This window comes from Elgaria multicarinata, chromosome 3, assembly GCF_023053635.1.
Source record: "Elgaria multicarinata webbii isolate HBS135686 ecotype San Diego chromosome 3, rElgMul1.1.pri, whole genome shotgun sequence".
Lineage (NCBI taxonomy): Eukaryota > Metazoa > Chordata > Lepidosauria > Squamata > Anguidae > Elgaria > Elgaria multicarinata.
This window is the reverse complement of record NC_086173.1, coordinates 41,772,348-41,796,601: the sequence shown is the minus strand read 5'-3', so window position 1 is coordinate 41,796,601 and position 24,254 is coordinate 41,772,348. Positions and strand designations below refer to the sequence as shown.

At 41.0% G+C, this 24,254-nt stretch overlaps 1 protein-coding gene across 3 annotated transcripts; it reads right to left on the bottom strand.

Moving 5' to 3' along the window:
* Nucleotides 1-1,997: 1,997 nt before the first annotated feature.
* On the bottom strand, nt 1,998-22,611 carry KCNJ2 (potassium inwardly rectifying channel subfamily J member 2). 3 transcript variants are annotated; one of them, XR_010025182.1, is made up of 2 exons: nt 18,948-22,611; nt 1,998-2,281 (listed from the first exon to the last, which is right to left on the bottom strand). XR_010025182.1 is itself a non-coding variant. In XM_063120059.1 (2 exons), exons 1-2 carry the CDS (start codon nt 22,373-22,375, stop codon nt 19,037-19,039), a joined length of 1,281 nt encoding a protein of 426 aa, XP_062976129.1. In that variant the 5' UTR covers nt 22,376-22,611; the 3' UTR covers nt 17,354-19,036. The 3 variants fall into 3 exon arrangements, 1 of the variants encoding a protein (XP_062976129.1); XR_010025181.1 differs by having other exon boundaries at nt 1,998-2,276; XM_063120059.1 differs by lacking the exon at nt 1,998-2,281 and having other exon boundaries at nt 17,354-19,059; nt 21,118-22,611.
* Between the last annotated feature and the right edge of the window lie 1,643 nt (nt 22,612-24,254).

Genomic DNA, 24,254 nt, shown 5'->3' with positions numbered 1-24,254 from the left:
TCATTCTTTTATAACTCTAGAACAGTGTTTCAACTTCTTTTCCTCCAAGAAATAAAATATGTGTGTGTGTGGAGGGCGGGGGAGAAGCTATCAAAATCTCTTTATCTTCTTTTACCCTTTATTTTACTTTTTTTTAAAGCATGACAATGGTCTGATGTGATATGAGATACTGTAAGTCTATTCAGTGGAAACTCCTGAACATGGATGATATGGAAAAAGGCCTTGGGCTGTCAGTCAGCTAAAAGGAGAAGGTCAAATAAAGTCAGTGCTATAACCCTGTCATTGGATCTTAAATCCAGTAGTTCACATTGATTGTCAGTATTCACCAAGGGAATACTGAAACCAGTGACACAAATAGTGACATCAACCTGATGAAATACAAGCAGTGCATATTAAGTCTGCTGGAGCTGTAACTTCACTGCAATAACTGGGAGAAAATTAAGCTGCATGCAAAAGAGCTCATGGCAGCTGCTTGGTGCTATCATATATGGGGTGGGCATCAACAGTGTCCAGGAAGGAGGAAGGGCACTGCACAAGATAAGGATGCCACCATTTTTAAATGAAAGTGACTTTTCCTTCTTTCTTTTCCCCTCCCCCCTCCCCACCTCTGTCTTTGGCTGGACAGAATTCTTTCCCACAGCCTCAAAGCTAAGCACAGTATAATTTTTTATTTTAGTATTGTGTAGTATTTGTCCTTTCTTCAGGGCAAATGGCAAGCCCTGAAAAAGCAGCAGGCTCTCAAATTTCCGTCTATGAACTTTGGGATATATGCATATGTGTATAAGTATTTCTTTTTTCAGTAGAGTAGGATTTTGCAATTGAAACAACAACACAATCAATGTAATGAGGAAAAAGAATTTTACGTTGGTAATGGGACCCATTGGATTCTGTTATGTGGTCCAGCTGAACAGTTGATATATATTTGGATTCTGAACCAAAGACGTGCATCTGAAGGGTAGGATCTACATGGGAGCCTGTATTGTGTGTGATGCACCACTGAGCAGGTATTTCTTCAAAGTGCAATTGCTGTTCTGGGGGCACACATTACAGTGCAATATCCTGATGTGTAGCACAAATGTTTTCCAGAAGCCACAGTATAATGTTGCAACATTTCAGGTGGGATTTTTATGCCCTGTCCAGTAACTGCATGCACACCTTTGCACCTGTGAAGGAATGCGGGTTTTATTTTAAAACTTTAGTTATTCAAAGCTCTCCAGCTCTGTAAGTGTGCAGTGACAAATAGCCTTTAAAAGCAATCTGGGATTTTATAGGCAAATCACATCAACATCCATGCAAGGAAAGTTCAGGAAAAATATGATGGGGTGGGTGTGAAAATGGGGAGGGCAGGCTGCCTTTTCAGGCTATTCACAACTGTGCTGCTCTGTAAGCATAGTGAAAAGGGATCTTCCAAAGCAAAAACCATACATGGATTTCCTGCCTACAAATCCAATCAAAATCCCTCTAAGGAAAGAGCCAGGGAAAGAGGAGGAGGAGGAAAATGTTGTGGAGGAAGAAGAAGGAGGAGGGGGGAATGGTGCAAATCAGGCTCTACAGCTTTAAAGCCATTCTCACTGGTAAGAATTATAATACCGCTAAAGTAGAACACAAATGACTGATATTTCACAGAAAGCACAATCTCAGGGGGGGGGGGGGAATCATAAAAGTAGCTTGGAAAAAAGTGAAATATTGAGCAACTAATAGTAACCGGACAAAGGTTTTGAGTCTGTGTTGTGTGCCACAAACCTGAGCCAGACATTACAGTTCTGAGATAAAATGCTATTGTAGATTGGGTTTGCATCTGTGGTGAGTACTGAGCTCCTATTCAGCTCCTATTCCAAGATTCAAAGCAGTTTTTGATAAATGGGAGGGGGGCTGTCCTGCAGCTATCAGAAAAGCCCCACTGCATATACAAAAACCTATAAGCACTCACTGAATTGGGCTCAAAATGTTTTTCTATACCAAATAATAGCATATTGTGGAGGATCACATTTGTTCTCATATCAAAATGGAAAAATTAACCAGTCTAAAAAAAAATCAAAACAGTGCACAGAACAAAATAAAGGAAGATAAGCATCACTCCTATTTATTGTAACCAGCACCTTTATCTTTTCTTTTGGAATTATCAGGACACTGAAGAACATCGGAACTGTCTTCTTGGCAAAATATGCATTTTGTCCAATCTGTTTCATTTCTGTCAGGTTGAGGACCTGATGTGGATGTACCTTGTAAAAGTAACCTGTTGGCACTTTTATCGTTGTAAAACTCTTCATTGTGATCTAATCTTGAAACAAAAAAGAAAGAAAATTGTAAAACGAAATGAATACATCATACTTTACTTGAGATCAATCTCAAGTAAAAAGCAGCCCCTTATGGAAATTTTGCATTATTTTCACTAACTCCCCTTGCCCTGCGAATTGATGCCTCAATACATATTCTTGTTCAAAAAGGTGTAAAAAATATGATCTCCAACAGTTTCAGGCTTGCAATACAAGTGAAAGACTGAAATGAAGCAGAGATAATGAGATTCTTGTTGACTTCTCAGGCAAATGGGCAGGAATAAAACCTTAATATCTTGACAAGGCTTGCTTCTACGAAGATTGTTAAGGAGCTTTTAGTAGCAAATTTTATGCTCTTTAATTTGGTACTGAGACATCATTTTTGTGAGATTTAAAATAACAGTGTTACTGTGAGAAAACTGAATTTTGGTTGCCATTTTCCAAGATTATTTCTCAAGATGCCCCTGTATCTAATTTTAATCTACATGGTAATAAATACCATCATACCAAATTTCACACTTGTATCACAATGCGATATAATGAGGAATAAAGGGAAAGCAACCAAAAGCAAAGGAACAGCAGCCAGGAAAACTTCTAAAAAATAATTGGAATGTATTTTGTCACCGCTATTTTACTTCGATTTTGAAATTAATTTATTCAGAGAGGGCTTCATCTCAAAGGAGAATTAGATTGTTATGAAACTGTCAGAGAAATTAGGTTTTCAAGAGTTGCTCACTAAAGGGGGCTGTATCAACTGTAAGGGTTTGTTGCCAGTGTGTTGGAAAATACTGCAACTTCACTTGTTTAACAGTTCTGTCAAGGGTGGCCAGTCATGAAGCACTGGCATATTATTTACAGAGTAGCATAAGTAAAAACACAGATCTTTGCCCCAAGGAGCTTCCGATTCAGTTTTTAGCTGAGGAAAGCAAAAATAAATCTGGGAGGAATATGTGTAAATTCAGTTAATGTACATATGGAATGAGGACTAAGGAACTGAGCCAAAGGCTTCATGGAAGAAGTAGGTGTGGGGGAGAAAGACAAGACAAAGTTTTAATTTACTTCTTCAACAGAGTTTAGACTATGCATTATATGCCAAGAACTCAGATATACAGCCAGCTAGTTGTCCTGTCTATCTTAGGAAATTTGGCAATGTAGGCCAGCAGACTCTGGTACCTTTTGTGCTATACTGGATGATTTAAAATACACCTGCAAAAGGAGGTTCTGCTAAGATTCTATCAGATGCCATGAAGCCATTCCAAGTTTATTCCTCTGCTTGCTCAACACAAGGATCTGCAGTGAGGTTATTTCTTGAAAGTTGGATGATAAAACTAGACCTGCTACTTCATCAGGGCACCTCTTCTGGAAAAAGTGGTGGATTGTTCAGGACCAAACAGTGAACTCTGCATTCATAGGAACATAGGTGTGACAGAGAAGATGGTCAAGAACAATTTTCCATTGCCACAGAAATTAGGACCCGAAATAATGGGTATAAGTTACAGGCAGCTACCTAGATTTTGATTAAATATTAGGAAAAACTTCCTGGCCGTAAGCTCTGCTCTCCATCTCTGAGGGGTTTTAAGAAGAGGCTGGACACCCACCTCTCATGGACAGTTTAACTGGTTTTCCTGCACATTGCAGAGGGTTGGACGAGATGATCCTTATGGTCCCTTCCAACTCCACGATTCTATGATTCTCTGAACCTGCCTTATACTAAGTGACACCATTGGTCCATCTAAGCCTAGCATTGTCGACATTGACTGGCAGTGGCTCTTCAGGGTTTTAGGCATGAATTTTTCCAACCCTATTTGAAGATGCCAGGGATGAAACTTGGGACCTTCTGCCATCAAAGCAGGTGCTCTACCATTGAGCTATGGCCTCCCCCAATATGTTCGAGTCACTATAATGTTACCGAGTCAAACTCAAGGTGATGCTATTGACATATAAGGTGCTAAACAATTTGGAACCTAAATACCCGAGGCAGCACCTGCTCCCATATCAACCTGCCCATGCATTGAGAACTTCCTGGTGTTCCATGGACTATACATGAACATCTAACAGCAACCAGGGGGGAAGGTCTTTTCAGTTGTGGCACCCTGCTTTGATATCCCTGCCCCCATCTGCAGTACAACAGGCATCAAACCTGTTGACATTTTAGCACTTGTTAAGAATTTATTTGTTAGGACAAGCATTTTCTAATTTTAATGCCTAGTTTAGTGAGACTTTTTGTTTGGTTGTGGATTTTTTATTTCAATTTTAATTGCTGTTTTAAGAAATTGTTAAACCCCTGGAATTGTTTGTGAAGGGTGGTATATAAATATTTAAATAAATAGATAAAATAAGCAATAGAGTTTCAGGCATACCTACAAGGTGTGGCAGGCTTCCACAGAGAGAAGTTTAAACTATATACATACTTATGAGAAAGAGAGAGAGATCAAACCCATATGCTCACTTCACGTTCCTCACTGTGATCAAAACAGTTTTTCTTGATGTTGGGTTCCCAGGAAACATAGGACATACATTGTTCTTTAGCAGCCTGCAATTAAATAAAACTCTGCCTCTGAGAGCCAAGAATACTTGCCTTAGTAAAAAAAAAGAGGGGAAACTGATGTTTTACTTTCAATTATCTCTTAAATGTTTCTATTAATATTTCCAAACATGACTCTGATATTCCTTCTACGCCCAATGCTTAAACTAACAACCTACAGACCTTCCTCCCTCACCCCTCTCAGGATAAAAGATATACTTTGCCGGGTAAGGGGGTGATCTGTTGCCTGGCAGAAGAAAATTTAATGCCCACGAACGGACTAATTATAGCACTATATGAGAACAACCTGAAAGCAGAATGTTCCTTCCATCTTCTACAAAATCCCTCTTTCATAATCCAAGGCACCTGATCCCAGAAACAGATACAATGAAGTCAGCTATTCATTTATGCCTGCAAGGAGATAATTTCAGCTTTACTAGTCTAAAACCAGCCAAAAGTTTGGCACTCCTGAATGCTCTTTCACTTTTTAACATTTTTATAAAACCCTAAAGCAAATGGATATTAAGTAATTGGATTAGCTCCAGAAGGACAGAACGTGACTGCCACCTCAGACAGTGGATGCTAGGGGGCGAGAAGTGTTGGGCTTCTATACATAGAATGTGGGATACCATGTTGTCCTTCACCTCAGACTGAAATATGCCTTGGACCAGCTCTATGTTGCAGTGCAAACAATTTTCATGCTGCAGCAGCTGAAATCTATTGGGTTTGCAGCATGTAAGGCAGAGAAAGCTAATTTTGCTTCCCTTCCTTGCCATGCATTTCCGCTTAATACTATGCAAGAGCGGTGCACCATTTCTAGCTGCAAGCCTGATAAAAAGCCCATGAGAAAGCAACCAAAAGGAATACATAAGGTGAAGTGGTTAGTATCCAGTCAACGTTGAGCCCAGGAAGCCCAGTTGATTTCAGTGAAAGAGTTAATCATTTGCTTAAATATCTCCCATTGATATATGCTGGATGCAAACATACTTAAATTTCCCTGAAGTCTTGCTCAATAAATAACAACCAGGAGACCAAGAATTATTATTTTTTTTGCAAAGTGTCAGAAATACAATTAAAAAGGGGGTAAACGTGTTTCATGAACAATGCAGAGTTTTGTTTCTCATGGTTTCACCCTTACTTTTTGCTAAAAACCCTGTGTGTTTGTAAATCAGAATATTGGATTCTGTCAACAAACCACAATCTGGTTTTTAGCACATCGGAGGAAGTTGCCTGCTAGTGGCCTGGTTCAGACAACAGGCTAAACCATGCTGCTAAACCACAAAATGGTTAAGGGAATGCATTGCAGTGTGGTTTAGCATGTTATCTGAACCAGGCCACTGAGCCAAACCACTGGGGAAGTGTTGGAGGATAGAGTTTGGCTTCTATTATTATTATTATTATTATTATTATTATTATTATTATTATTATTATTATTATTATTTATTTATTTATATAGCACCATCAATGTACATGGTGCTGTACAGAGTAAAACAGTAAATAGCAAGACCCTGCCGCATAGGCTTACATTCTAATAAAATCATAGTAAAACAATAAGGAGGGGAAGAGAATGCAAACAGGCACAGGGTAGGGTAAGCAGGCACAGGGTAGGGTAAAACTAACAGTATAAAGTCTGCACAACATCTGTGTTACATCTAGTTCAGTACTGTGTACAGTGACTGGCAGCAGCTCTCGAGGGTTTCAGACAAATCTTTCCCAGCTCTACCTAGAAATGACAAAGCCTGAACCTAGGTCTTCTGCATGCAAAGTGCTATGGCCCTTCCACCCCATAAAAGCATATCTCTGTTTTTATTTTAGGTGTTTAGCTAGTCCTCTGGGGGTATTTTAGCCCTTACTTCCCATTTGTGCAGGTATTTTTTTAAAAAAATCATCAAGAATTTTCTTCGTAATGCTTGGAAATCAAAAAGACCTTAGGTATTAAGCAAATAAATTAAGCTAGGTTAAGTATATGTGTGGTAATATGGATGAAAAACAAAAACGGTCAGCCCCAGCGCCTATTAGATCATCCACATGGAGGGAAGAATGATAGAGATAGCTCAAACATCCGCAAAAGCATTAGGCTAAAACAGCTATTATGGTTTCATTTGGTGCCAAGTCAAACTCCTGGTGTACAGTTAGTATTTGTTCAGTCCCCGAAGTGTGTTGTTCTTAAGGGAAGGAAGTACCACAAGGGATGCTCTGTGGTGATCAATGTGCCAAGAGGCCAACATGAGCAATAGGGTTTCCGCCACAGCTTGAGAAAGATACTGGAGGATGTTCCAAATACATTTGGATGAGGAAAATCATGCTCAGATGAAAACACTTCTTATCTTGAGCAGCAATGGTAGAACATTTCCCAACGCAAAATGCCTAGCCCCTAGAGTAAGAGGTAGAATGAGCTATAGTTCAGTGGGAAAGCATAGGCTTTCCATGTAAATGGTTCCAAATACATTTCGTTGCATCTCTGGATGCAGAGGTTCCCAGGTTCAATACCTGGCAGCTCCAGGTAGGGCTAGGAAGGAATTCTGTCTGCAATCCTGGGTAGCCAAATGCCATTCAGTGTTGACAGTACTGAGTTAAATGGTCTGGCTCCCTATAAGGCAGCATCCTATGTTCCAGACTGGATGCTTATGCACTAGTAAACCACATAGACGTAGCCCAGATGCTATCCCAGTAGTGTACCCCATGTAATCTTCTTGATGTGTTAATGGCATATTTGGAAATAACATACAGAGGAAAGAATGCTGTGGTGTTAATGACCATAGAGGTAACCATGCTAAAGTTTTTTTGACTGAAGTATCATGGTCATGAGGGAACACACTGCAGAGGGACTGAGATAACTACTACCCATTCAAGGATTATGTGCCTCATTTCTCCTTAGCAAAGAAAACAGGTTGGTAAGACCAAAAATTTTGATTCCTCAAAATAATGCCCCACATTTCCTAGAGCTGCCATATAAAACAAAATGGCTGTTTCCTGCATTACGTGTTAAATCAAACATCCTTAAACACAGCATAGAAATAATTTTAAATAGATTTACACGTTCAAGAAAACCCTATAGTCTAAACAAGAAAGTATTCTTAGCATCATTAATGTGTGCAGACAAAGACATCTCAGAGCATACCTTGAAAGACATAAAAAGCATTTCTGTACGTATATTAAAAGAAATCCAAGTCAAGCAAGTAGCAAGGAAGTGCTGAGAAACACATAATAACAGCCTTTTTCACATATACACTGAACGCATGTGCAGGGGAGGGGGTGGTATTAGGATTGTGCCTGTTGCCCTGCTTCTGATTTCCATACATTTAGGCAATGATGTAAGAACAGAGCATAGGCACATGCAAGTGGTCTGCAGAAAGCAGTGTCCTAAATCACACGTACGCAGCCTGTGTGCATATAGAGCTGTATGTGTGCAGACAGTTCTTTTTGAGACTTTTAACTGAACTTGGAAAGGGTGATCTTTGGGTTCAGTCCTACTCCCGCTCTCCAAATGTTCACTGAACATGCATATGTTGTATGAAATGGGGTAGAGTGTTCAGACTCATGGAAGCATCCAGAGGAGGCAGACTTTGTAAGGCTTCTGAAGTGTCAGCAGTTTCATAACAATTGATGTCTTCACCAATAAAAGGCCTATAATATGCACTCTGCATTCATATAATTGTAAAGACTGCTATTCATGTTTATTAGTGGAAGTATGTAAAAGGTTTAAAGATGTACTCGTTGTTTGTATTTACAGGATGTTGGTAAGTATAGAGCCCTAGAAGGGGGAGTGAGTGCCCAGATGGAAGGAGAGTGCTGATTGGATGTTGGTGTGGAGTGTCTGGATTGGCTGGCTGTGAGAGAATGGGAGGAGTTGGAGGTCTCTCTGGTTGTATATATAGGGTTTTGCTGAGAGGAGTTGGGAGTGGAGTTAAGAAGTGATTGGAGAGAGCAAGACTAGAGCTAGGAAGGGTCTGTGTGCTTTATTATTTTGGTGGAATTGGTTGGAGGGAAGGAGAATAGAGTAGCCTAGAGAGGGGTAGAGTAGCCAGGAGAACCTTGAAGTCTCTATTTGAAACATTTTAAGAAGAACTACTTACTGAAACCGTTAAGCATTGTGCCTGTAACCAATATGCTGAACTGAGGAAACCATCAAGCTTTATCTACCTGAGCAATCATTTTGTGTGGTCTTTGGGAATACCTGAAAAAGGTACCGGTAAATGGTGGCAGCGGAAGAGAGATTTGGGAGCTAGGTTGCTGAGTTCTACAGCTGTGGGACCTGATAGAGAGAGAGAGAGGTGAGGCACAGGGATGGTTGTAGCAAGTAAAAAAACAACAACCAAAAACCCTTGTCATTTGCACCTGAGCTGGGTCCTTGTATTCAGGAACAGAGGAATAAAGCAGCAGTATTAGGTGGGTTGACACCACAAGAAGACGGATGATAGTAGCATAAGTGGATTGAAATAGATCCAGAGTGACACCAGTGTAAGTCACAAGGACTAACGGGAGAATGCACAGAAGGTGTAAAATTAACAACTTTAATAAATAACAATGCTGAACAGGGGGAAAAACCTTTCTGTTCCCCCTGCCCCACTCCCTGCAAGGTAGAATTATGGTGCGGAAAACAGTGGGAGTGGGGAGAAGATTTGATCTTCCTCTCCAGGTCACAGTGGTCTAAATCCCAATCAGGGCCATGCTTGCTTACACTAGAGTAAATAAAAAAAATACATGCTGTATGTTTAGTATCATGTGCAGTTTGGCTCTAAGTTACTGCTCTGAAAATGTGGTAACCCATATTTAGAAGGATGGGAAACCTCTTGATCATGAAAATCAATTACGTCCTAAGCCAGTGACACAACAGTTAAAGCTGCAGGAGCTATACTAGTGTCATGAGATGCAAAAGAGGACAGGGCTGCTGCAGCTTTAACTGTTGTGATGAAGAGGGAATTTCACCAGGTGCTGCATGCATAGAAATGTCATCAGCTAAAATTCACTTTTCTATTCAGCGATTAAAGATACAGGATCCCTGTCAACCTACACACACACACAGGCACCGTTTAGGGAGGGTGGTGGCAGGCACTTCCCTTTTACTAGGTTTCATACCACATGTGGCTATTTCTCAGGCAGACCTAAGATATTTTTAAGTTACCGCTACAACCAATACTCTTGAAAATGCACTGCTTTGCTCTCTTTTTGTTTTTTTATGCAATTTAATCTTTAATACATTTAAAGGTAGGCTTTTGAATCTTGCTGTAAAATCTCTTCTCCCCCCCCCCCCAGTGAAATGAGAGTGCTACTGGGTGCAAGGCAATTGCTTTCTCTCTGCCCTAACAGCACTCCAATTTATATTCCTCTATATTAAGTAGCCTCAAGAGGTGACCTTCTTTCCTTCATATCCTGAGGGGAATGTGCACTCAACGCCAGCAGAAACAGATGCACGGGCTCTTTTCTCTCACAAAGCCAAAGAGGAGGGGCTAGACGGCCATCTTCTCTGCAGGAATGGGCTGGATCTCTCCTTTCCCCAGCCTAGCACTGTACAGTGACAGTTAAGCCCCATAGGCTAATCCTTTCTTAGCAGGAATGAGGAGGGAGGGAGGATGTCTGTGGGACAAACAGGACCTCTGTGCTGAGAGGCAGTTTGTAAAATAGCTGAAATCACCTTAGGATTTGGGTCCTGATGATTTGTTTCACTACTGGGGGTTGAGGTTGGGTGGGGGCTGAATCACCAATATCTATTGCCTCCCACTAATTACCAATGCTCATTATTTATATTGTTCCAGAAATGGGAAAGGGGGGAAATATCCACTACTTGCTGCAAAGACGGGAGAGGGGGGAGATTGGGCTCCTTTCTTTATTGTACTGTAATTCTATACACAGTTAGAATATCTCAGTTACTCCTAATTCCATGGACCTATATGACCCTCCCCCCCCAAAAAAACCCACTGACCCTAGTGTTAATAGCCTGCAAAGTGACAAGCAAGAAAGCAAATCCTTGCAAGGGGATGGTGTTCTTAATAGTTTTATCGCACTTGCACTTAGCAAACAATCTTTAGATGCGTTATTTGATACCTTTCTGATTAATGATGTAACTTAAGAACCAGAAAGTGTGCCAAGGACTCCCTGATCTCTGAAAGGCCTAGTTACCATTAGTGAAGCCCCAGCAAAGCAAGATGCAGAAGATATATTGAACACATTGCACCAAGATCGTCTCTGATCCAAAGCCTGTTGAAAGAAACAGGAGACATACAAGGTTTTGCTTGCTTCTTCAGCTGGCACTAGTACTCTAGTACTGTCTGGGTGGGGCACTCATACCTGGCATAACTGGACTGAATTTTTCTTAACTTCTGTAGCATATATCTCTACTCTATAATCCTAGACAAATACTGCTTTTTCATTCATATAACACGTCATGTTAGATCTATCATCATTCATTACTATGTTTTACTTCCTTTTAGATTTTTTTCAGTGATGTATTGAAAGATCTGTGTAAAGTTAGTGTATTCATCAAAGGCAGGACACATTAACTCATACCTCTTCTTTAGATAACACATGTGGTGATATTGATTGTATCTGGTTTTGCTTCCTGGAGTGGAGTAGTCTGTCTACAGTTGTTGCATTTGACTACAATGGAATTGAATCTCGTGGACTGGAAGAATTCAGCTTCTTAAGAATGTAAGAGCCTTGTGGGCTTCTCTAAATGAGCAGTTTATAGCATGTTCATGATTGGTAACTCACAGAAGTTTGCGGGTTGATTACATGACATCAGGAATAATCAGGACATCTCCCACAGTATCCGTTGCAAATCCCGTCATAAACAGAACCACTTTTAAAGTTGTAACATCCTTAACACATCCACTAGATGGCGCTGTCTCAGTGGTAGTGGACGGAGGAGAAGTTTGGTCACCCCTCTCTGGGTACGTAATGCAGCCCATAACAATCGTGCCAAAAAGCAGAAAGCACAAACACGATTTCCCCTTAATGTAAAGACACTCTAAGAATCACATCCAAAGTCAATTTAGTCCATCATTCTGTTTCCAACTGAGGCAGGAAAAATACTTCTGGGAAACCAAAAGCCAACCATGCCATCAGGACAGGACTTCAGGGGCAGAAATCCAAAGCTCTAACAAGGAGAATGATCATGAGGTTTCCCATCCTTCCAAATATGGGTTACCACATGTTGAAGTAAATAAAGTAATACACATTACCATCTAAATAGGGGGCTCCCATAAGGCCATTAAGCCTAGAGCCTAAAATTACCTAATTGCACTACTACCCAAAGCAGTCACTTCTTAGGGACATTTCTCACCCTATGATAGTTTTCCTACATGCACATAGGGCTTTTCTACATGAGGCATTTATCGTGTGGTCATCTTTCCCTTCACATTTTTATGGGTTCTTTATCAATCAATCAATCCTTTATTTACAGTCAATAGACCAGAAAAAGAAAGGTACAGTTATTCCAAGCAAAAGGTCAATAGGATAACCTAAGCATATAAAATATATCATTAGTAATACATTTTAATACATAAAAATCAAGGGTAAAAGGGAGTAAGATCAGAGCAAGAATGGGACATGTGTTAAACATTAGATCTTGAACAGAACATAGGAGGAAAATTCAAGCAATCATATGTGGTCTGATGAGAATGGTCAGATTCTTTATATGACATCGGGCGTTACTAGACGAGGCTCTAGCGCGCGTTACCTTCCGCAGTCACGTCGAGGCTTCCAGATGACGTTCACGAGGATCCGCCGTTATCCCGCGGTGAAGCCTCTTTCTCCCGACTTTAAAAAAGTGAGTTTTAGGGCGCCTTTTCCTGCTGTCCCGCGGTAATTCGGAGTACGTGTGGGAGGATGTGAGGTCACTGCGGTCCGCACTGGGCAGGAAAAGGCGTGCTAAGGGGGAGTGGTCAGCGGCTTCGGTCAAGCCGCCTCCGCCATTTGCGCGCAGTCCGCCAGCTGGGGCAGCGCGGCGGAGCGGCTTTTTTTTTTTATTTCCCCAGTGACAGTTTGCGCAGGACCGGAGGACCGGAAAAGTGGCTGGTGACTCCTTGCGGTGGGCAGCTACCGTGGCCGCATAATGGCGGTGCTGTACGCTGCCTGTTAGTGTGGGTACCAGGCTGGCAGAGGGCAGAGCTGTTTGTGGGCTGCTGCCATGGCTACGGCCAGATGTGGGTTGGCTCCTTGGGATGGGGCACAGGGCACAGAGGCGGTCATCGCCGCCGACACCTCAGAGGCATGATGGGAGATGTAGGCACAGAGTGGCCATGCAGACGATTGACCTCGGGTCATATGACACCCGCCACGACCCCCATCAGGAAGTGAGCGCATCAATGTTGACCCTCAACAGCACCAGCAGCACTTCGGCTGGCACTGGCACTGCCGCCGCTGCCGCCGCCAGGGCCGGCGGCGGCATCGCTGACGGCTGCGCAAGTTTGCGGTCTTTCGGACGTGCGCAAACCGTGCAGCGAGCGAAAAAAAAAGCCGCGGCAATCAGGCCGGTGTGGCTGCGCAACCGTTCTCGCGGCGGCAGCAGCACAACCGGCGCAAACTTCCGCCACAAATCGAAGGCAGGTGTGGAGCATGAGGCGTCACGGCTGAACGGGAAAAGCCGCTTTCACCGCTCCTCAACGACGGAACACCCGGTAGGTCTAGCAACGCCCATCATGACCCACCAGTTTTACTTCTGTGTCTAACAAGCATTTTTGGCTATTTTGTTTATTTTATTGCCTTTATATCCCACCTTTTTTCCTCCAAGGAACCCAAGGAGGCATACATAATCCTCTTCCTCTCCATTTTATCCTCACAGCAACAACCATGTGAGGTAGGTTGGGCTGAGAGTCTGTGACTGGCCCAAAGTCACCCAATGGGTTTCCATAGCTGACTGGGGACTAGAACTTGGATCTTCCAACTCCCAGTCCAACACTTTAGCCACTACACCACACTGGTTAGTTCTTTTAGAGTGTGGGAAATGTGGCATTTAATTGTAAAAGCAAAAGAAACAGCTTTTTTCAAATGTGTATTCACATGGGAAAACAGAAAAGGAAATACTCTTTATATAGTGCTTGGATCTTAGTTCTGAAATGAAATCAAAAGTAGACACTGCAGAGTAACAGCCTAGTGTAGAAAAGCCAATTATGTTCATTATGTATATCTATGTATCATATCTGAAGGCAGCACACATTTTTATTTTCCAGACTGTTGTCTGGAGTGGCTTCTAAACATGTGTAATGACATTATAACAAGCATTGGCTTTGGTACTATTGGTTTTGGCATTATTTCAATCTAACTGTGTCATTCCAGTGAAAAAATGACTTCAGCTTTTGTCTCTTGGGAGGGTGGGGGCTAGAAAAAAGGCCCAGGGAGCTTCAGATATTGAGTGGTATAAAAATGCAATAAATAAATAAATAAATAAATAAATAAATAAATAAATAAATGGAAAAGTCCCAGTTGCACTAGCGGATGTCCACTAGCATAATATTGGGTTTTATTTTCTGTAGGCTGTCTTTGAAGAGTTTTCAGAAGCTACAGTATATTCAGAATACAATCACCAGAGTGTTGACTAGGCTGGGTCTCAAGCAGCATATGATACCAATGTTTAAATAACTTCATTGGCTCCCAGTTGGTTTCAGAGCCCAGTTCAAATTGCTGGTTTTGATCTACGGAGATTTGCTGATTTTTGGACATTTGTGCAAGTTTTGTTTTTTCAGAGAATTTGGATTCTCATGAGCTTGAGGGACCTTTTCCTCTCTTTCTGCTGGTTTTTACTATTAGAATTACTAAGTTTTTCCTTGTGTTATGGTTTGATTCTCTTGTTTTGTCTGCTTTAGCTATTGTTTTAACTGCACTTGGATTTTACATATGTACACCACCTTGTAGCTCTGTGAGGCTCAAAATAAATCAAAATGGGACGTAAGTATTTCCATAAATAAATAAAACTAACATGGAAGTATAATCTATCATAGCTGAGTTGTGCATACAAATCCAGCTAATAGAATTGGCTGTTTAGGGCCAAACTATTTTAAAGCATTTATTTTATATATCACTCTTTCAGCACATGCTCAAAACAGCTTATAACAACTTTTTAAAAATTATATAAAACCAATTTTTAAAATTAAGGAATTAGATATGACAGGGTCAATTCGTCTTTGTTCTTCATGTGTCTGTCTCACTTCCTTATGTGAAGTGGAGATGAAGTATATCTTTTTTTTCTTACAAACAAAAGCTGAATGCAGATGAATACATTGCATTTTGGTGGTGGTTGTGTTGCTATTATTATTATTATTATTATTATTATTATTATTATTATTATTATTATTATTGCTTAGAAAGCTCCCTCCCTAGAAAACCCAATGCCTGCATCAGTTCAGAACAGTAATGGAGACGTGCTTTTTGCAAAATAAGTTCCTGGTGGTTAAGTGCCAAATGCAGGCAAGTGTCTGTCACTGGCTATTGCTCCCTTCATTCCAAATTTCCCTTGAGAAGACTCTGCTGGCTGTGATATGTATAGCTCTCATAGTACCAATAATATTCCCTGTATGCATGATTTCATGACATTTTTTTTTCCTAATGCGAAATATGTAGTTTTCAGGCACTGTATTTTACAAAGGGCCTAAGAGAAGGATTATCATCGGAATAGACTTCCTCAAGCTGAGGCTCTCCACATCGACTGCAACTACAAATTCCTGCCCATTGGCCATGCTGGCTGGGGCTGATGGAAACTGAAGTCCAAAACTGGAGGGAACCATGTTGGGGAACGGTGTCTTTGACTGTAAAGCCCCAATACATAGGAATGGGGAACAATCCAATTTCACTGGTTTATGGATTCCAGTTCGAGTACTTCTCATTCACAGCAACCCCAAACAGCAGCATACTTATTTGCTTCTAGAAGGGATCTGCACGTCGCTCCCAGAGCGCTTCTATGCGACCCCAGTGCACCCCGAAAACGATAGTCTGACTTCCCTGTAAAAGAAATGATGAAGAGCCGTCCATGCCGCCGGCAGCGAGGAGAGCTCTCCGCCGGCGAGGAGAGCTCGGCAAAAGAAGGCGGGGTAGAGAGCTTCTTCCGCTCTTCACCCCGCCTTCTTTTGCCAAGCTCTCCTCGCCAGCGGAGAGCTCTCCTCAGCGGCGGCGGCGGCATGGACGGCTCTTCATCGTTTCTTTTACAGGGAAGTCAGACTATCGTTTTCGGGGTGCACTGGGGTCGCATAGAAGCGCTCTGGGAGCGATGTGCGGATCCCCCCTAATTTTCAAGTTACATTGCATGCACAACAGAAAGCGGTGGGAGAGAGTTGACCTCCCTTCTCCCACTCCCTGAGGATGTTGTGATAATATGCCCATGTTGGGTCAGATCTGAAAAATCTATTGAAGTGGATAGAGAATTCTATTCTGTTTTGTAACTGAAATATAAAGAACATAGATCTATATATTTCTGGAGGTATATATATGCGTGTATAAAACCAATACGCACGAGAGACAGAGAGAGAGTAGTTGTTTGCCTGACTATGAATGACAATGCATTCGTATGGAAGCAAAATATCACATGAAGTTGAGATTTGGTAATGGTTGGGAATTTGCTATTTTTAAAATTCCATATACTTTTAAGGGATACCATTAAATAGTAAATCATACTGAACTTTAAGAGGCATTATGATTAAGCATATCACTAGTAATGTTTTTACATATATATCCTGCAGTCAACAAAATCAATAATTGAGAGAATATAAAATTTGAGATTTTACAGGTTCCTATCATCATCATCATCCTTATACTGCACCATCCATTTAGTTGATAGGCAACTGCCTTGCTTTGTCTGGCTAATTAAGCTTAGAGGATAGCTCCTAGCCTGTGGCTTCAGGTGTGAAGAGATGGTTTTTGTTTGTTTATACGGAATATAGGCTTTATGGATTGCACAGCAAATCTCTTTTGTTGTCTCACATTTTGGGTGTGTGTGGAGGGCTTGGAATCGTGACATTTAGCTGCTATGCTACACCAGCCCAATCCTATGAAATACTTGGGAAATAAATTTGCCATTAAACATTGCAATCAATACTAGGTTTTCTTATAATGCTATTAATATGTTCATCTCCCTTCCCATTCCCAGGACTCAGTCTTTCTCAAGCCTTAGCTAGACCTAAGGTTTATCCTGGGATCGTCCCAGGGTCATCCCTGTGCATCTAAATGACACACAGGGGATCCCGGGAACAGGCAGGGACGACCCCGGGATAAACCTTGATCCTGGGATAAACCTTAGGTCTAGCTAAGGCCTCAGAAGGGGAGGGAGCATTGGAACTGACAGATTCCAGAGTCTACCGCAGGGTCAAGTGGACAGAGTTGAGAGGAGGTGGGAGATCATCCGCCAGACTAGCTGCACATCAGAAGTTGGGTCAAGAGGACCTTTCCTGGAGGAGGAGTCTGTTGTAACTGAGCCACATCCAAACACTGTTGTTGCATCTACTAAACCAAACAACACTTTGCACTTATGCGATGACCTGTTGTTTTAAAAAGGGTCTAGATGCAAAATGTGCAAGAATACTTTATTTTTATTTATTTAGAAATAATAAAATAAGACATAATATATTCATATATATAAAAATCTGTACAGTCCATGATTTGTGCAGTACATTAGGAAGACTTTGATACAAAAGGCTGCAAACAGGAAAATAGTAAGGAAGAATGATTGTCAAATGCCTATTGGTTTGTTCACCTTACACACAGCTGCAGGACAGAAAATCCATTTATGAGAAAAGAAAGAGGGATCTCTCAGGTTGCCTGTGGGATGGCAACAATGAAGCACCCTCCTATCTTGAAAATGGTCAACAGCAGCCAGATTTTAAAAAAAAGACATTACAGTACTTCTCAGTTCTACCTTGTAATCTCCCACCCGCCCACAAAAAGGGACATAAGAGGACAAAAATATCAGATTCAGAACCCCTTGTCTTTACCAAAAGCATGTGCAATAGAATAAATAGCAAAAGAAGACAGACTGAACTGTGCATCCAGAGAATACACACATGCAGTGATTATATTAACTAACAAATTGTACAACAGACATGGATGAGAAAAAAATAATTCATGTCCTATCTTGGTTATGCCTTTTGTAAGATAGTTCCATGTAAGAAAAGGGCCCCCATTCAAGTATTTTTAGGGAAGAGGAAAATTACTACTTGTCTCTTAAATCATGTTTGTGGCTTGGGGAGTTAAGTGTGCAATCCACATTCCAGTGAAGTTAGTGGGAAATTTCCTATCAACATAAGTGGTTGTTGATTGCATCACAAATCTGTACTGTTCAATACTTTGCAAAATTGCCCTTGTTTTCAGCTACATAAAAATCCGCCCCCTATGTAGCTTCTCAATGATCTTAGAACCCAGAATGAGCCTCCCATGGCATGTTCATTTTATTTATTTTTTAAAGAATTAGAAAAACAAGGGCCAATAGGTACCATGATATATACAAAATGAACATTTCTTCCTAGTCTCCACATGCAGAAGTGAACAGGTAAAGACAAAGGGTTACTTGAAGGAAAAATATAATCCAACCAAGAGTGCAATAGATTATTCACTCTCATCAAGTCTCTAGCAATCTGAAAGCAGGTAAAAATGCCAATAGCAAAGAAAAACACAATCAAATGAAACATCCATGCCTAAATAAATAACAAACAAAAACTCATAGCATTGTAAATCCCATAAGGCTTGCAAATATTTGCTAAAAAACCATGCTATCCAGTAGCATCATAGGTTCTAACTGATGCCGTCTTGGCTTTTTCTCCTCTCACTTTCTCTTTAAATGGATTTCTATTTACATTTGGCTTTAAATATGAAAATACTTGATAAACTTTATAAAAGTGTACATTTTAGTTTTTTAAAAAATTCTGAAAACACAAAACCCTGCATCTTGGAAAAGAAAAATCAACTCTGCACCAGAAAAGAAGAAGAAAAGAAATATTAGATTGTTAGAAAAATCCCTTTCTCTGTGTTTGTTTTTAAAACAAATATATTCAACACTTTCTCAATCCACAGTTCCATTTACTGTCTCAAGTCTCATATGTGGGAACTTTGTGCATTTTGGAGGAGCTTCCTCCCTTCTTTGTTTAACATGTCATTAAATACTCTTTGGTTTGCACTTTATTTTCCTTTGCAAAAAATATATATATCACAATAGCAGCACGAGTCACGTAAAATCGCTTTCATGGTTTCTCTGACCCAGAGACTCCAGTCAGGTTGCCACGCAGATTTAGCTCCCCACTTTTTTGCAGACGTAGCTTCAGTACTTGGTATATAAACTATCTGGTGTAAGAGGAAAAACAAGCAAACCTGTCTTCGTTTACACTATCCAATTTCTGCAGTTTAGAACCCACCTACTCTGCTTAAAGTAAATTCCATCCTATCTGGGAAATGCCACTTTCCTGCAATCTATCCCCTGATAGGGCAGGCAGGGCCCCAAAATCTCCATAGTTTTTTTCATTATTATTATTATTATTATTATTAGCAAACAGCATTAGGCCCAGAACAAGCTATTTTTAATGGCATACAATGAGATCCAATACTGTAAAAGAGTTTCATCCCTTGGTGTCTCCCTCATCTTCCACCTATTAGGAGGGCTCACATGTCTACAGTCTATGGGTGCAGCTAAAATGGTACACTTGATCTTAGAGGCACAGAGAAATTTTAAAGCATTCTTGGCAAGGGAACCAAAAATACCATTAAAGTCATGGTTCAACATTAGCTGTGCAAAGATTTCAGTACAGATATTGCATCCACTGATCGTCTCACCAAGGCTTATCAAGTTATTAAAAACAAGAAGGGACTCTTTTACAGTATTGTTCCCTACAAACACATGATCCCTCCACAAACAATCTAGAAAACAGTAGCACACATACATTTCCCACACTCTAGTCCTGGTAAGAAGTGGTCCCATCACAAGAAAACGACTAAGGTCGTTGCAAACAGACTATTCCGCCTCAGTTGCTTCTCTCCTGGGGCCAGCCTGTTACTTTGATCACAGCAACCTACTACACTCAAGTTAGCCTTTATGGCTGGATCAATAGTTTTGTGAATGTCTAGCAAACCTAAACTGGTTTAAATATCAATTGGATCATAACCTTGACCTTGGTTGCCTTTGATGGCTTAGGCCCTCAAGATGCCGTTCCACTTCTAATAGGGTTCTGTGTTCCAGGAGCTACTTTGGAATGTATGCATGGTTTAACATTTGGCTTTCTTCCACAGCCTTGCTGATGTTTAGCAAACAGGAAAGAACAGAGGTTTGCTCCCCTTCACTCAACCTTCCCCCCACCCCTACCACCTTAAACTAAAAATAATAACCGGAAGCTTATTTCCCAAAACTAGGGGATGTGGGTAGAGCAAAAAGAGGACTCTTAAATGTATCCTAAGCTTTACTTTTGGACTAAGGTGCATTAGAAATACTCCACACATAAAGGACCTTTGGGGATGAAAATAGTCTAAAAGCAGCCTGTTCTATTTAAATAAAAAGTTCACTGTGCAAAAGAGTGCATTTTTTCTTTGGTATTCAGTTAGGTAGTTTTGAAATTAAAACATATTTTAGATGGAAAAAATATCTTATTCCATTCCTATTTTTTTGTTTTTTAAAAAAATCTTGCTGTAGGGCTACTGCATGGCCTAGCATTACATAACACTCCTTATGTAACTGGATAGTACAGAGAGAAATTGATTCTAGCCACCAAACTACTGGCCTCAACACATATTCAGATTCCCTAGCATCACCAGTCACTTTGTTTGACTGACCGAGAGCTTTGAAACAAAGAAGTTCAACACTGCAGGTCCCCCCACCCTTTGTTTGGTTTAAAAGTATATAACGAATACTACACTGCAACAAAAAATAATTACCATTTGTGTTCATGTAGTTAGCAGCAACTTAAAAAAAAAAGTAAGGCAGTCTCTTGCCTTTGTTATGCCATTAAAAACATTCTTGTTCCCAAGACAGAAGCATTTTGGGGAGTGCAGGGGGGTGGGAGATGACCAACAATACAATTCAACCAAAGCTTGCCTGCAAGTTCAAGTTTTGTAAAAAAATATATACATAATTTATTCTACAACATATATGTGCCTTCTAGTATGCGTAGACATAGTGCTTCATGTTCCAAGTTCATGCTTTTGCTGTACCTCTTCTGAAGACAGCACTTAAAAACCAGCCTCAGTTGACCCCTCAGGGCTGTATGCCTGTCTTTGTTCAACAGTACCATCATCTGAAAAACTGTTTGCAGCCACTTCGCATTACTGACAGATATATTTTAACAATAGCAGAAATCATATATTTCAGTCATATTTCAGATTCTCGCCTTAAAGGTCTAGGCTCTAAGGGCACACCTGCTTGGCTGTGATGGTCCATGTCTGGATGGGTATCTGTACTAGTGCTTTCAGGCACCCCATTGTCACTGTCGTCTTCCTCTTTGCCCGTGAGGGCCACTTCATTCTCATAGCAAAATGAATTCGCGTTAGAGAGGATGTATTTCTTTTCTGCTAAGTCTCTGGCACTACAAAGGGGTGTGTTCGGCACTTCATATGTTTTGTGGAACCTAGAATAATCCACTTTGTAGTAGTTTTTCTCTTCAAATAGTACAGGCTCATAACGGTGGCCCCAGAGGATTTCATTTGCCAGATATGAGCTACGGCACTGGGTGGTCATGGCAGTGGCTTCCACCATGCCTTCTAATATCACTACAATTTCAAAGTCTGCATTGTCCATGTCCTGCTTACTGAAGTCATACAAAGGACTTTCTTCATCTATTTCATGGACAATTGTAATGGGTGAGACCAAAAATATGCGGTCTATTCCACTGTCAAACCCAACATTGATGTCTATTTGATCTAGAGGGATGTATTCACCTTCAGTGGTGATTCGAGACTTGAGGAGTTGCGCTCTCACATGTGCTTCCACCAAATGGCTTTTGCGCAGATTCCCAACCCGCCACATCAAGCACAGTTTTCCATCCCTCATGGCTACCACAGCATTATGGCTGAAGATGAGAGTTTCGTTTCTCTTTTTCGGTTTAGCCATCTTAGCCATGACAGCACCAATGATGAAGGCATCAATGATGCAGCCAACTATTGACTGGAAAACCACCATGAAGACTGCAATGGGGCATTCATCTGTGACGCACCTAAAGCCATAGCCAATGGTTGTCTGTGTTTCAATGGAGAAAAGGAAGGCTGCAGTGAAGCTGTGCACTTCGGACACGCAAGGTTTTTCTTTGATCTCTGTAACCTCGGTTACCTCTGTTACCTCTAGGTCCCCGTGCAATAAGGCAATTAACCAAAAAACACAACCAAAAAACAGCCATGAGAGGATGAATGCCAGACAGAAGATGAGCAACATCCACCTCCAGCGGATGTCCACACAAGTGGTAAAGATGTCTGCTAGGTAACGCTGGCCTTTTTCACCCACATTAATGAACTGGACATTGCAGTGGCCATCTTTCTTGACAAACCGGCTCCTGCACTGCTGTCTGGTGTGTACCTTGCTCTTCCCATTTCCAAAGCCATTGGCAACTGCCATAGTTGCCAGCTTCATGCCGTCCTCTTCCGAGGAAACTATGCTGTAGCGGTTGGTTCGCACACTGCCCATCGCTTCCGCTGTGGACTGTGGTGCTTCTGCTTTAGAAAACAGTCTGAGTTTCTGCAAAACCCTTTGGAGAAACAGTTTTGAATGTTCTAGTGGAACACACTCAGAGGAAAAAAAGGGAGAAGCCGGTGTCTCCGTCAAACCTTGACTGCGCCGAGGAGAGAGTCTTCCAATATTCGGAGCTCACCTAGCAACTAATCATCTGCCTCGAGGAGACATGGCCTGGAATAAGAGGGGGAAAAACATGTGTGTTAGCAATTGTTAGAAACATATCCCAATTTTTCTGACTCCTACATGAGGGCCCCAGTCCTGTCTGTGTACTGACAATCCCAATTTTGTTCATTCAAGGAGCACATATTTTATTAAATGGCAACTCAGAATGGCTGAAAAGTCAGACTCTTCATCTTAAAAGGAAGGGACACCAAATACCTTGAGCTTCTATGTATTAGCATACATAGATGTAGCCAACATATAGGATGTCATCTTGAAAGAAATATGATATAGTGAAATCACACTAAAATTGAATGCAAGGCACAGAACAAGATTTTGGGGATCTCATCTAAACACTGCGAGACAAATATGCAAAACAATACTTTCCAAACTGTCCAGTAAGAACACCTCTCTGAGCATTGTGTTATTGGCGGAGTCACTTGTCAATTGTGGCTTATGATTGCTAAAAACCCTTCTAAGGGCGTAAAGGGGAATTCCTTCAACCCCTAATACTACATTGCCACCAGTATCAATTGGCAATAGCCCGGTATCACACCACTTGATCTTAGCTCAGCCACTTTGAGATCTTGGAACAGGAAGTCTTTGAAGTGATTTGTAACACATTTTAATGTAATTTCATCCAAAGTTAACCCCCTTATTTTATACAAGCCTGTTAGAGAGCAATCACTCTTTTATTTTTGCTATTTCAAAGTTGTCACCTGTATTATGTATAAGCCTGTTGATAAAGCAAGCAGCAATTTTTATTTTTGCTATTTAAAAATGGAATCCATGAAGCTCTATGTTGGTAGTGAATTTGGAGCTGTTTGATGGGAGACATTTATCATAATGATGGCTGCAAGATGCACTTATTGGTAGTGGAGTAAATATGTATATGCTAATCTCATAGAAATCTGACACCCATATTTAATTTGAGGAGGGGGATCAAATGCATTAGATGCTTGTGCGTTATTTAAAACCAATAAGTATACTTTCCTATCCAAATATGGTAACCACTGTACACAAAGATGCTTAAACATTAAATGTATGTTTCAAGACCAAGAGGTGCAAGTACCAAGGGCATTTAGTGAGCAAATTGAACAATGACCCTGATCTTGCTCTGCTTATGCACAAGAACTAGAGCCCCACAGCTGAGGATGTTCATTCTTATCCAAATCAAAATATATAGCCAGCCATTGAGGAGTTAATCAACATCCATATTGCCTTTGCATTTAGAAGCCTTCTCACTCACTAGATCTCCCTTACTGGATCAGAGCATACGCTTTGATTAACTTCAAAGTCTATACAACCCAACTTAGGCCACAGCTAGACCTAAGGTTTATCCTGGGATCATCCAGGGTTCGCCCCTGCCTGAGCACTGGATCCCCTGTCTGTCACCTAGATGAACAGGTTTGACCCCTTGACGATCCAGGGATAAACCTTAGGTCTAGCTATGGCCTTAGTCTTCAACAGGACCAGTGGCTGGATAGTATGGATTTGCAAGGTTAAAGAACTGTCATATGGTTTGGACTGACTCATGTCCCCAAACTTGTCTTGTGTGTGTGTGTTTTTATAAACCTAGCTAGTATTTATTCATATGCTGACTGATCACATGCAAGTTTATTCCAGAAGTAAGTCCCACTGTGTTCAAGATGGTTTGCTTTAAGGCAAGTGT

Bases quoted from the DNA above. Each gene is read 5' to 3' on its own strand.
- KCNJ2 (XM_063120059.1), bottom strand. From the start codon at position 22,375: ATGGGCAGTGTGCGAACCAACCGCTACAGCATAGTTTCCTCGGAAGAG. The intron at 19,060-21,117 runs GTGTGCCCTTAG...CTCTTACACCAG, and splicing joins GGACCATCACAGCCAAGCAG to ATAGTTTATATACCAAGTAC.